Here is a 14,343-nt window from a genome sequence, read left to right on the forward strand (position 1 = left end):
GACTTGGGACAGGCACATACATACAGAATGTGGCGGGGTTAAACATGTTAGCGAGATCCCAACCCTCCCCTAACCTGGGACAGTGGTGTAACAGTACAACATAAGAACGAACCATAAAAATCAGTTGAAAAAGGCTTAACTCATCAGATGGATACAAATAGAAATACATCAAACAAAAACACAATGTCAACTGGAAAGATTTCTTGAGATTGCATAACTTAGTTTTGCAAATGCTTATAATATTATGAATATTATATACATCATACAATTTAATTAAACAATGTTAAATGATAAGTTTTTTTTTTCGCAAAATACGTTGAACAGAAGACGACGTGCTTCAAACTTTGGAATTCGTAAAATGAAGATTTATCTGAGAATTGTATTTTGTTTATTAATTTTTTTTATCATTGTCCTTCAGATATCTATCTATCCTCGAGGCTTAATGATTATGTAATGATATCAACATAGTTCATTATCAAACATAAATACTCACAAATCCATAAATATCCTGCGTTTTACGGATAAACACTCAATAATTGTGTGATGTCAAATATTATTCACAAATGACTAAGTAACCATTGACGAAGACCTAAGTGAAGAGCTTTGCATTCGTTTATATTTGTCGGAGGATCTACTTGATTAGGCCTCATGTACAAACAACCAAGTTCAAATAACTCTTCCTCACATGGAAAAAGGTCGTCATGTGCGCATTCCTATACAAGTCTCCAACTCATCATCCGAAATACTTTGTACATAATCTGCTGATGCCCATAATTCGGGTAGTAAGTAAAGAGCTATTGGACGATCATCAGGAAGGTTTGAACGACTTCGCCTGATACGATGCATATCCCACACCAATGCTGTTTCTTCGAGTTCAGCCTGAAAAATAATCATTGACACATGTATACTATCCACTGCACTTCTACAAATGCGACGCGGACGAGGAGCAAAATGCTTGATAATGCTGAGACCGTAGTTTTTTATTATTTTTTTTATTTTTATGAATCCTCAAACTATGAATTTTGTCAGAAAATGTCCTAAACATAAAATATAATAAGTATGACCTTACTGGAAAGACAGCAATGGTACATTAATTTGACATAAGACTGATTATATTTTATTGACATTTCGTGATTATAATGACTTGTATTCCTTTCATTCTGGCCAAGTGAAAAAACATTCACGTGCATTTTTTCAAAATTTTACAGAGATGGCTGATCATTGTTAATTTGAGCAGAAAACATGTTTAGACTCAATAATAAATATAATTTCAGCAAATTTCAAATCCTAACCAAAGTTAATGAGTAATGCAACCAGAAAAACAAACCAACCTGCTCAGAAAGATATTCAAGGTTGAACCTCCACCACCACCACACACATACCCTACCGCCATACCCGTGACCCATACATCTCCAACACAATACCTCGATGAAGGATTTCATGTGAAGATGAATAACATACCTGTAATAACTTTATGCAGCAAAACTGTACTAGATTAACATCAAGTTTATTGCCAGTAAAATTCCCAGTATCTCTAAGATCCTTCATTTCTTTTACCCATTTCCCTGTACATTGTTTGCGTAGAATTGCCCACCAAGACTCTATTCGAGTGTTTAAAGTACTTTTTCCATAAATGAATGAATCTTCATTTCTTTCGTTTCTTGATAAAAAATTCTGCATTGCTGCAACTGTGCCATTTTCGGTACCCATATCACCCCTCATATGATAAGGATACCAACCTGCATTCTGTATAGCCTCAATAAGGTATTTTGCTATGACTTTTGGATCGCTGCTAGTTTTTCCTACTTTAACCCACATCATTTTTCCCGAGAAGCCATCTACACAACCGTTAATACATAGGCCATATGGTTTGAGTTTATCGTATGAATCAATATACCAGCAATAGTTGGGGCCTTGGCTGAAATATTTTCTTCTGATTAAGCGATGCTTTGACCTCATTTCTACTCCTCTAGGGTCAACTAGTTTAAGAATGTGTCTAATACTTTCTCTGGTTACTTTCAATCCATGTAGGACACATTTATTATACATCCATCTATATCCGTGTGAACCGTTTGATTCTACATCTGATTCTACAAAATTTATTACCGTACGTAAATCCGTATATTCCTTCCTTCGAGACAAGTGCATGTTCCGTAGAATCCTTTTTAGATGGCGTAAAGACAAAGAAATGCCATGGTTTAACAATAAAACTTCTACAATGTCTTTGTATGGTAAATTCATGTAGAAATAATTCTCCACAAGACGGAAAACCTTCTGCAAAGAAAACGCAAATTATTATGATAGTTTATAATGGTTTCATAGATCTACCTAGTAAATTCCTCTTAAAAGTCCGTATTTTTGTGCAATATACAGTGATGTATTTTTAAATTATTGAATGAAAGTAATACTTTAGGCTCTCCGTCTCATCAATTTCCCACAGAAAGTCACAAAACAAGAAAAAATAGTTTTAGTTCATGCTTCTGGTTAATTTTTTTTTTGTGAGTACTATTTGCCCATTTATGTTTAGTTATCTGTGGGGTTTTGCTTTCTTTTTAGCTTTTCGTGTTCTTATTATGTTTCTGCCTTGTAAATATATATGGACTTTGCCTTTTGAATAATGATAACAGTTGTTAACAGGACCTTGGTTCTGTTTTCAAATATCTAGTCCCATTAGGCTGTATAAAAAATGGTGGTTTCCAATCTAAGTTGGCCAACAACAGACAAAATTAATTAAACAAAGTCAAAAACCCAGATGAAACAATGCTCACGTTCGGTTCTACCTGTTCATTCCCAGACGCCATGTTGGTATATAACACGTGACTTAAGTCAATTTATCAAGAAAAACAATAAATATCGTTATAACGATATAATTAAATCGAAATAACGAAATAAATATATCGAAATAACGATTTAATTATATCGAGATAACGAAATAAATATATCGAGATAACGATATAATTATATCGAGATAACGAAATAAATATATCGAGATAACGATGTAATTATATCGAGATAACGAAATAAATATATCGATATAACGATTTAAATATCGAGATAACGATATAATTATATCGAGATAACGAAATAAATTAAATATCGAGATAACGATATAAATATATCGAGATAACGATTTAATTATATCGAAATAACGATTTAATTATATCGAAATAACGATATTTATATTGAGATAACGAAATAATTTTTTTTTTTTAGGTCCCCTATGGGCTTCCGTAGATATCCGTTAAATGAGGGACTGTCCCTCAGAAAAGTGGTAATTTTGCTGTTGTAGAGAGGTAAAAAGAAAAACTTTTTTTTTTAAACTTTAAAGGGGGAAAAATATAATTATTTGGAACAAGAGGGGTCTTTTGACTTTTAATAATCAAGAAGTCCAGGAGTGTTACAAAATTCTTGGACATATTTCGCCCTAATGATATAAGATAGCTGTATATAGGTCTTGTGGGAAGTTTTCTTCTACTAATATAGATGTGTGTCGTTTGTACTAAGAATTATTGGTTTTTACAACAAAACATTTTTTTATCACATGAAATTAATCCTTTATTTAAGGGACAGTCATTGCACTGAAAGGTTATCCCTCATTTGAGGGGTTGTTCCCAACCTGTTGATTATATTTCTACATAACGACCGTTTTCTTTTTTGGACCATCGGACATGAAAAAGTTAAGGCGTAAAACTATGCTTGAAACACGTGCGTCTTTAAAACGACTTTTCAAATACTCTCTCAAATCAATATCTATATCAAAGTTGAAGGCTAAATTTTTAAGTCGGAAAATTGTCTTGCTTTTGTACATTTTTCGTCAGCTTTTTTTTTCTTTCCGAACCAAAGGAGATGTCAAAAGTTTGAATCAAACACGTAACGTTGCAAAGTTGTGAAAATATCCTTCAAGGAACATGTGATGGATGCCATTTAACCTAATTATTTTAAAATTTCGTCAAACATTACAATCAACACCTTTTTTAATTAATTCTTTGTTGACTACAGCTATAAAATTCAATCAGCTGATTATTGATTTTCTGTCAAAATCGTTACGAGTTCAAGGTGACTTCCGAGTATTGTCTGATCAGGTAAAGTCCGAAAAACCCGAAAAAAATTATATAAATAACAAGATGGATGAAACTAATTTGTTGAATATATTTCTTTCGCCAATTGTTTTCGCAAGTGATTAATTTAATCACCATAATTATTATTTTTTCGCAAATTGCGAAAACGGCGTCCGCCAGCGGAAACCCTGTGGTGACAGAACCGAATACTGCGTATTACACGATAAGCATATGCTGTCACATGTGGAGTAGCAACAATTTTTTAAAATATAAAAAATGATAATTCTATTTTGAAATGAAATATCATGTATGCGCCCATATTTCCTAAATTTGGTGTACTGCTAGATTATCCCTACACAAATTATTCCTACAAACAAGACATAGCTTACATCTTATTTTGTTTAAAATTTTGGTGGATATGTGTCTCATTGGCAGTCATACCATTATTGTTCAGCTTGGTTTTTGATATAGCCTCCATACAGTTCTGAATTGAGCGCTCTAATAATTAAATCATGTTTAAAACATACGATCTTCTGTCGTACCAAATAACAAGACTGATATCTTTGGTGAGTTTTTACAACCCTGGGTTTGGTTTGGCTTCCTATAAATATATATCTTTAGTTTTCTGTGTACAAGAGGGACGAAAGATACCAGAGGGACACAGTCAAACTCATAGATTGAAAATAAACTGACAACGCCAGGGCTAAAAATAAAAGGACAAACAGACAAATAGAACTACAGAAGACACAACATAGAGAACTAACGAGTAAGCAACCCGAACCCCACCAAAATCTGGGGTTGATCTCAGTTGCTTCGGAATGGTAAGCATATCCTGCTCCACATGTGGCACCCGTCGTGTGTTTATTACAAATCCAGTAAATAGTATAATTCGGTAGGTCATATTCGTGATAAGGGAAGGGTACTGTAGTTACGATATCATCTGTGAAACGGTTATTCCATAACGGTCAACCAACTCGTGATGGCGTCTGTAAAATTAATGAAGGGATATTTATTATAATTGCTTGTCTTGTTGTCATTTTCATTTTGAAGGATTTCTGTTTAAATTGGTTTAATGAATTTTAATAGTGTAATTTGTATCTTCTTTTTTTGAGATAACAGTTAAATAGCCTTTCAATCAATAATAAATTTGAAAAAATTGGACAAATATTGGTTATTTATAAGCTATAAAAACAAAACTGGGATTTAAACGTCTCACGTGTTGCTTTGTCAAAATCGATTACAGATTTCTAAAGTTTTAATACACATTTCAGAAAGTATATAAAAAATGTGTCATTTTTTCTTAAATCGCTAAGATGTATGTGGTTTCCGTTTTTTGTCATTTCAGATTTGATCATGGAATAAAATATTTGGCCACAAAAAAATGTTGAATAAAACAAAATTAAAATATACATTTTTTAGAAATATTTTATAATAATTTAATTTTTGAAATAACGCGTCTTTTGAATGGCTGACGTTGTTTTGTTTATCAGTAAATGGACATATTGTTATCATGTGATCGTGATGTCATTAACGTTTTTTCATGATTTACTCTGGTTAAAATGGAGTTAGAAATTAAATTATAAGAAATAACTATAATATTTTTTCTGCCTATCCGAAATATCTTAAAAAAAACTGTGATACATTATTCAGTATGCACCACATTTTTTATGTTATTTCTTCATAGACCGACCATATATCACAGTCATTTTTGATCAAATAGGATTAATAGTTATCAAAGGTACCAGGATTATAATTTTGTACGCCATACGCGCGTTTCGTCTACATAAGACTCATCAGTGACGCTCATATCAAAAAAGTTATAAAACCAAATAAGTACGAAGTTGAAGAGCATTGTTTCGTTTTTGTTAAGAACTTTAATTTAAGATTGTCGGGAAGCCGAACAGGAAAGAATTCAGAAAAAAAAACCTAATGCAATCGCATCAAAAAATCTATAACGTTAAGAGCATTAAGAAAATCCATAATGTTTTTATAAATCTGCACCATAGCTGGTCTAGAGCAATGTTTTTGTTGAATATCAAACAATTCAATACGATATATTTTCATGTAAATATAGTAAAAAAAAAATGAAGATTTTTTTATTAAAATGACTGCATTTGTTTTTGTCGAAAATGCCAATCGGTTGTCTACTGTTACTCAATTTCTGTTTTAAGGCTGGTATTGTGTGTATTTGGACATTTTCATTAATCGTTTGAATAAAGCATAATTCTCCTAAAAGTAATTTGAATTGATAATAAACTAGCATGGCAAAAATCTTAAAGGACCATATGTCAACCAACAGTACAAAAAAATAATACAAACATACAAAAAACACCTACAAAAAAACTTCAGACTGAGCAGACAGAAACTCACTTCAAATAGGTGATGTTCTGATTTCAGGTGTTATCAAAGTTTAAGCAGATACACTTCCACATGTTACAACCATCGTTTCAATACTACAAACAATTCAGTTTTAAACAAACTAATTTGTGATATGAATATGAAGACCTTCTTTTTGTGTGGACTTCATACATAATAATTCCTCTGCATCTTATCCTGCTTGCATTATTTATAGATTCACAAATAGATATTTGCATTGATTTCACATTTTAAACTCCATGTTGAGAGCCGTAATGTAGTAGTAAGCGCTTCGGACTACTAACACAAAGGTTCCTGGTTCGATCCACGTTCCGGGGAGAAAATTCAGGGAATGAATTTTCATCTCTCTATCGATACCATTTTCGAGTATGGTATTGAGAAACGATGATAGTCCGTCGGAAGGTGAATAATATAATTTGCAATAACTTGTTTCTCAATCCACTTTAAATAAATAAACTAACTATTATTATCTAGAATTAAGTCTAGGAAGTCATAACAATCTTTGTCAATAGACATGATATCTAACAATCAATCGTTAAAACATTAAAATTAATATCCCCTGGCTTCTTAAACAAACTTAAGTACAACGTAAAATTCCTCTGGTATTTGCTTGCCAAAGACTACCGATATATGTTGACCAATAAATTCAAACACGACTTGCAAATCAGGAACATAAAAAAATGAGGGATTATTGAATATTATATTATAATAAACTGATGTAAGGTTATATCGGAAAAACTACTGAATAGGAATCTGCTAGGGAGATTTATGCCAAGTATCTTCCAAAATATTCCAATTTGATTTCCATCAATCTATTTATATTTTAACATCCTGATAAAGTGATATATAAATTAATGTATTTTTTACTACTCTTCATAATTTAAGTTTCCTAATTATTAACTTGACCAAAAACATAAGCACACGACAAGATGAATTACTTTGATGTAAGTAGAATCGTAGTCAAGTTTGTTTTTATACTTGTAAAATCACTTGGTTGTAGTTCATTTCCTGAAGTTATACTATCTGAGGGTGTTGATCGGCTTAAGGTCAAGGATCAGTAAATAAACTAGTCCATAGATTTTTTTAAAACTTAGAACTCAATTAGATATTGAAAATATACATCAGAAAATGTAAAAAAAAGTATATGTCACCGACTTCGTTTTCAAGAAAAATCCATTTTTAGAATGGTCCGAGAGGGTACTAAATTACATTGAATAGATAGGGTAAATCTATATTTTTCTTCTACAATTTTTGATTTCTGGTATAAATCACGAGAACCGCTCCATAGAATTTTCTTGTAAATTAATATTTTTTTCCTCTTTATCTTACGAATTAGATGATATTAAAAAAAAATATGGTCACCGACTTCGTTTTCCCTGTAGAAGCGATGCAAACCCAACATTTTGACAAAAAAAACAAAAAAAAACATCAAAATTCGTGACGTCGTAATTTTTATTATATAACGTCAAGTTATCATGCTAATAATTTCCAACGTTCTTCGTGTTGATTATGCACGATGATTATGTGTTTCGTATTGATAGATTCTTTTTATCTTAAGAGTCTGGATAATTATCATAAATTTTTATTTAGTATTACCAATATCCTTTATTCTTTATATTTTAGCACCTCATTATACACTTTTTCTTTTTTTTTTTTCTTTTTTGCATTTTATTCTGCAAGTTTTGTCCATTATTCTGTATTCCGTAAACCCCAATCAGACCCTTTTTTATGGAACATTTTAAAAAGATATAGGTTGTAAAAAATGTGATACATCACATGTATGTTCATTATCAATATACATATCCAAAACAATTACTAATTCAGACAAAAATACGTTGTAAGTACATGAACGCAAAAATGGTAAAATCTTAAAAATAGAAATCATCAGGGTTACTGTCTACAAGTTGACGCAATAAAAATGTAATTGAAGCTATATTTTTTTATGCCCCCTCAACTACCCCTGTACGTCTGTCCGTCCGTCATTCCGTCTGGCCGTCCGTCCTTCCGTCCGTCCGTCCCCCTTTATAGTTTATAGTTATTCCGCAAAACATCTACAGTTTGAATCCTAGAACGTACTTTGCTGTCTGTTTGCATGTGGTCAGGGTTTTGATCTTTATTAATATTTGCTCTAATGAGAGATAGTTGAACTTTGTCATGTAATAAACATGTTGAACATGTAAAAGCTTGTGTTTTGGTACTATATCACGACAGAACGTGTTCTGTCCATATACTGCTGCTTAACATCGCATATATAACAAACATTATGTCAATGATTCTACAAATTCTTGAAAGAGTGTCATGTGGTTATTTATACATCTTCAAGTTAACAAGTAAAACACACAGACAAACTGACATCTTTGTTAATATCTTTTTTGTTCTGTATAAAATTTATTGTATACAAGTCTACAAAAACGTTTTAAAAAGTTTACTAAACAAGACTAGTACACACCCGTGATATCGCGGGTCCGTGACTGAATTAAAGTATATAACTATGCTTAAGCCTTATTTTAGTAATTGGTATTGTCATCTGATAAGTCATGTCGATTATAAGATACACAGTTTTCTCTGCTTTCAAATCTTTCTGTTTGAACCCGTCGACCTGGAACTTATCAGTTATTGGAAATATTAATTATTTGGAAAACAAAAGGTCCTGGCTATCCAGGAATGGAGTATTTTTTAATCAACAGCATTGTCCTATATTAGTTATCTTAGAAAGACTTGCTGATTGCTGAATAAAACTACAATAGGGAACAATTTGACACTGATTGAATTTAGTAGTGTCAGTCCTTTGATTATGATCCGTGTATATAGGAAAATCCTAAATACACCGTTTGGTGTTGCGCCTGTCAAATGCGGAACGTACAGATAAGGTAATAGCTGAATATACTATTTGTATCGGTATCGGATTCGACCCGGAACTTGTTAATTATTGGCAATATCAATTATGCTGAAAACAAAAGGGTCTGGAGTGGTGTAATTTTTAATCTACACCATTGTCCTATATTAGTTATGTATAGAGTTGAATTCTTTGATTTGTCGTTTTTACCCGATGACGGCTGACAAATTGGACCTCGTAATTTTAGTATTATAGATGGTTATTGTTCCATAAGTGTACATATGTATGCTCGAAGTATATATAGATTCAGTACATGATACACAACATGCGACAAATAAAGGGGGAGGGGTAGTAATGACAGGAAACTAAATTAAACTTAGGCTTTGATGAATGTAAACTTTAATAAAACTGGAAGTTACATAAGGGGAACAGGAAAATAAGAATATATTGCATCACTTACAACAACCTTTAAATTGACCAGTGATTTTTTATTCATTACTGACCAGCAACACCAAGATAATCCAACGATTTTTAAGGGTCCATATGAAGTGTGGACCTAAATGTTCTTTACCTTTAGATATAACGCTTATTCTGTAAAATCTTCAATTAACGATTTTGTAAAATTCTGCGCATGGTCTACACTATTATATTAACTAATTATTTTATTTTCCGTTGTTATTATTTATAATTTTGCAAACTTTTTTGTTCAATTTTGACATTCGCCAGTATCCGTTATTCTGCAACTCCCTTTGAGATCTAATTATATGTGACAATAAATTATTGTGCTTCTCTCTCTGAATTTCGCTTTCCCTCAAGACATTTGTAGTCTTTGTAGTACAGTGTATTTTCCAGAAAATACATCGTGTAAAAACATTTCCGAGAAAACCAAATTAACGGAGGTTGAGACATATGACAGATGTACATACATGTATTTATGTTTGATATGTCTACAACCCCCCCCCCCCCTTCCCCCCTTCCCCCCAACCTAAAAAAAAACAAAAAAAAAACAATCGCACACAGACTGAGACATGACTGGTAATATTGTGTTTTGTTATTTAGTCTATCTACACAAATGAGGGGGACCTTAAACGGGACTCCGGGATCGGGTGTTTTTCAGCACGGAAATTCGTCATTAATCCTTTATGGATCCGGCTATTCTTTTTTTTCGAATTTCGGTATGGCGGGATTGAAATATCTATAAATTCGGGACCTCGGGATTTCATGTTTTTAAGTCCGGGATTTCGGGATCAGGACCCCTGCACTCCGTCAAATGCATATCATAAGATGTCTTTTTCTTTTTAATTTTCTTTTGGCCTTGTGTTGTTGTCTGGTTGCTGTCTTGTTGAAGTACTTATTACTTACGGGATTTACATTTAACTTTAGGTACTGAAAGTCTGTGACACTGTGCATATTTTTCAGTCGGTATATATAGTAGTACTGTGATATAGAGGTGATCGATATAATCTCGTTCTCAACCTTCAAGTTTTTTTGAGTGAAATAGAATTGAGAACAGTTCTATTGTATATTTGAGATTCTACTTTCAGCTAGGGTACATTTTTTTATTCGGTTAATTTTTACCTATATATATATATAACAATTTCCTTTGAGGAGACAACCATACGAATCAATACTATTAGGATACTAAGCCCTGTATAAATCTTCAAACCATTCAAACGTCATATACTATTTATACATGTATCTATTTAAAGATTTGTGTTCTATTTTTAACATCGAAATTGCGGACGTGAAAGAAAGCACCATTACAAAAACAAAAAACAACGTTAGACTACAAAATGTAGCGATGGATTAATGATCGTGAAACATCATTTTTGCTTATTTTTAATTTGTTATAGTCTAAAAACTGTGTATGAATATTAAACTATTGTTCCAACCGTGAGCAAGGTTAATTAATTTAAGTGTATTATAGTTTAGTGCCATCTATGACTGACTGACAGTGCTAGCGGCGAATTTATGACCAGTATTAGTTTATGTGGTTCATTTCCTTTTCTCTAATTTGAAAATATTTGTACTTGTTCCAACTGGTGTGATAATTTTCAAAATATGGGAGATATTATAGTCTTACCGTACAATACTAAGTTTTAAATTTAGTATTAATGTCCCAAACTTGCACCCTTTCTGCTTATTTTCTGCTAGACGATGTCTTTTCCCAGTGAATATAGGGTTTTTGTAAGGAAAGTTTTGACATACTACATATAGAATACTTCTGAGACCACACTGTTTTTCCTCATCACAACTATGTAGAAATAGTAGTGAGCAACAGTTTTCACACTTGTTTTAACTGGTCGGCAGATATACAAACTCTCTCCCCTTACGTCCTGATTTTTATTTTGAAGATCGTCTTCAGGACTGTTTTCATATTAATTTTCAATTTCTAATTTTAGAAAAACAAGTTCATTCTCCTAGAAGTAACATACTTTCCGTCAAATTTACCGTTGACGTTGTCCCATCGAAAAGTCGCCGGGTGCAATTTTAACATTGCAAAATCTGGTCAAAGGGACGTAATTCGTACAAAACGTCGCAATATTTCGCGGAATCCACTAGACGGCGTTCATTTACTGTTACTTGACCTTAAGGATGTTCGCTCCTCTTGTTTTTCATATTCAGAATCCTCTGGTTTTATCCATGATGTAGCATTAAAACTTTTAAAGGCCATATTTGAAAAACATAACAAATCCTTCTTATTTTATTACAATTTTGAAAGAAAAAGGATGCAAATGTTAAATATATTTAAGTCTAGAGAGAAATATTTCCCGCATAATTTGCCATGGCTTATATCTCGAAAACAATTACAAGGACCCTCAATTTTGTTCTGCTTTTTGAAGTTCCTTTATATATACAGTATCAATTTATAAAAGTATTTTAAAAAAGTTGTTATTTCGAAAATCCCTAAAGTATAGATAAAAATGAGACAAAAATAATGAAAAGAGAACCCGATAGAGTAAAATCAGAATACAAACTAAAAATTCAGAATCATAGGATGCAAAATTATTTCTTAGAAAATAAAAGAAATTAAATAAAAAGAGTACAGAAATGAAGGATATACAGTATTTATATGATACTGGAATAACATTAACGGTACCAATTTTTCCTGCACTAGATGCGCATTTCGACAACACATGTTTCTTCAGTGATGCTCGTGGCCAAAATATTTGAAATCCCAAGCTTATATAAAAGGTGAAGATTATCAATAAGAGAAACTTACAGAATAAACGTAACTTTGTACATAAAAAAAAACATGCTTCAAACAACTAAGAACTATAGAATTGAAGGAACCCTTACCTAACATCCAGACCCTCCTATCTGCTAAAATGTAGTAAAATGTTTTTATCATTCGTTTTAGGTGGTCTTTCATTCATGACCTGTTCATATTGAATAATTTTTAACATTATATATGTTATATAGCGTTATAAAAAATTCAGGACGGACTCTGTCAATGATTCCTGTCATGAAATTTAGAAGTAAAATACAGCGATTGATTTTTTGAATGCCATGTACGAATAAAACATGAAATCAAAAGCGGATCTTCCAACTCAAAGAGTAATGCAACATTTTGCAATTCCATAACGTCCTTCTTCGTAAATTTAATCAACAATCTTTTCCTTTCAAACTACCTGATCAATTTCAGCTATTTTGTGCGTTAACATGACTGCCATAGCCTAACAGTGAACATATAAAAAAGAAGATGTAGTATTATTGCCAATGAGACAACTATCCACAAAAGACCAAAATGACACAAACATTAACAACTATAGGTAACCGTATGGCCTTCAACAATGAGCAAAGCCAATACCGCATAGTAAGCTATAAAAGGCCCCGATAAGACAATGTAAAACAATTCAAACGAGAAAACTAACGGCCTTATTTATGTGAAAAAAAAGAAGAAAAAAAATTAACGAAAAAAAATTAACGAAAGACAAACATCTGGTTGAAATGCAATTAGTTTCTTATAGCATGAAAACAACACATTTTCTCAACTTGACCAATTACTACCATCCACTGAAAGTGTAATTCACATACTAGTATTTTGATTTCGTTTTTATTTTCTAGGTTGTCTGTTATATATCAGTATTTGTTTCGACATATTTCAACAATGTACAGAGCTGTAATTGCACAGAGCCATCTCAGAAGGATCTTGAAAACAGATTTAATTCTATAAATAATAATCTAAACATGAAATCTTTATTCATGTATGAAGGCTGGGAAAATTCTACACTTAACAAAAAATTTGAAGAACTCTTACTTCAATCTACAGAATATCGGAATAGTGGTACATGCCCAAAGAGACATATGAAAACAGCAGAGAGTTTGAGTCTACGCACGTCATGTCCGTGGTTTCCACACATGGATACCATTGAGACCAGATATCCAAAGACTATATATGTAGCTAAAACCCACTGTAAATCATGTATAACAACAGATAGTCTTCAAAATACATATTGCAAACCACTTGAACGTATTATCAAAGTTCTAATAAGAAGCAATGACATTGTCAATGGTATCTGTCAATATAAAGAAGACAAATATAACGTACCGGTAGCTTTTGTTTGTACACGAATATTCGAGAAGGTGAATGACCATGAACTTACTTCTATTCCATTAAGCTTTTTCAGAAAAACCTTATTGAGGCAAAAATTACTAAGTGTTCGTGAAACGACAACAACTTTACCATCTAGCGTCCCACAAAAACAAGTTGGGTAAAAACCGAATATCAATCTATTCAGAAACAGCTGGTGATGTTATTCTTCTCGGTAAATTTTTACTTGTCGTGTCATTTTTTTGTATGTATGGTAAAGGGCATGTGCATTTAACATAGTGCATATCAGTTATTTATTGTCTGCATTTTTAATGAACTATGTGTTACAGAATAAAGGTATTTACAACGTTGTTTTTTTAAATTTCTGATATCCGCTAAGGTCCCCTAAGATGTAATTTCGTGGTTTTGCCAAAGTATGCATACAACATTCGAGTAAATTTGTTATTCGTTGAACATTTAAATTAGTGGTTCATCTGTCCCCACGAAAACCACGAAAATTGGTATCCAACGAATAATAA

The 14,343-nt window shown here is 32.1% G+C and overlaps 2 protein-coding genes across 2 annotated transcripts; one reads left to right on the plus strand and one right to left on the minus strand.

Moving 5' to 3' along the window:
- Positions 1 to 476: 476 nt before the first annotated feature.
- Positions 477 to 3,221, minus strand: LOC139527278 (uncharacterized). Its single transcript, XM_071322621.1, has 2 exons — positions 1,462 to 3,221; positions 477 to 879 (listed from the first exon to the last, which is right to left on the minus strand). The coding sequence occupies exons 1-2, from the start codon at positions 2,239 to 2,241 to the stop codon at positions 700 to 702; spliced, it is 960 nt and encodes a 319-aa protein (XP_071178722.1). The 5' UTR covers positions 2,242 to 3,221; the 3' UTR covers positions 477 to 699.
- Positions 3,222 to 7,133: 3,912 nt separating this feature from the next.
- LOC139527280 (interleukin 17-like protein) lies at positions 7,134 to 14,062 on the plus strand. The gene is made up of 2 exons (XM_071322624.1): positions 7,134 to 7,378; positions 13,339 to 14,062. The coding sequence occupies exons 1-2, from the start codon at positions 7,364 to 7,366 to the stop codon at positions 13,987 to 13,989; spliced, it is 666 nt and encodes a 221-aa protein (XP_071178725.1). The 5' UTR covers positions 7,134 to 7,363; the 3' UTR covers positions 13,990 to 14,062.
- Positions 14,063 to 14,343: the final 281 nt, after the last annotated feature.

This window comes from Mytilus edulis, chromosome 6 (genome assembly GCF_963676685.1).
Source record: "Mytilus edulis chromosome 6, xbMytEdul2.2, whole genome shotgun sequence".
Lineage (NCBI taxonomy): Eukaryota > Metazoa > Mollusca > Bivalvia > Mytilida > Mytilidae > Mytilus > Mytilus edulis.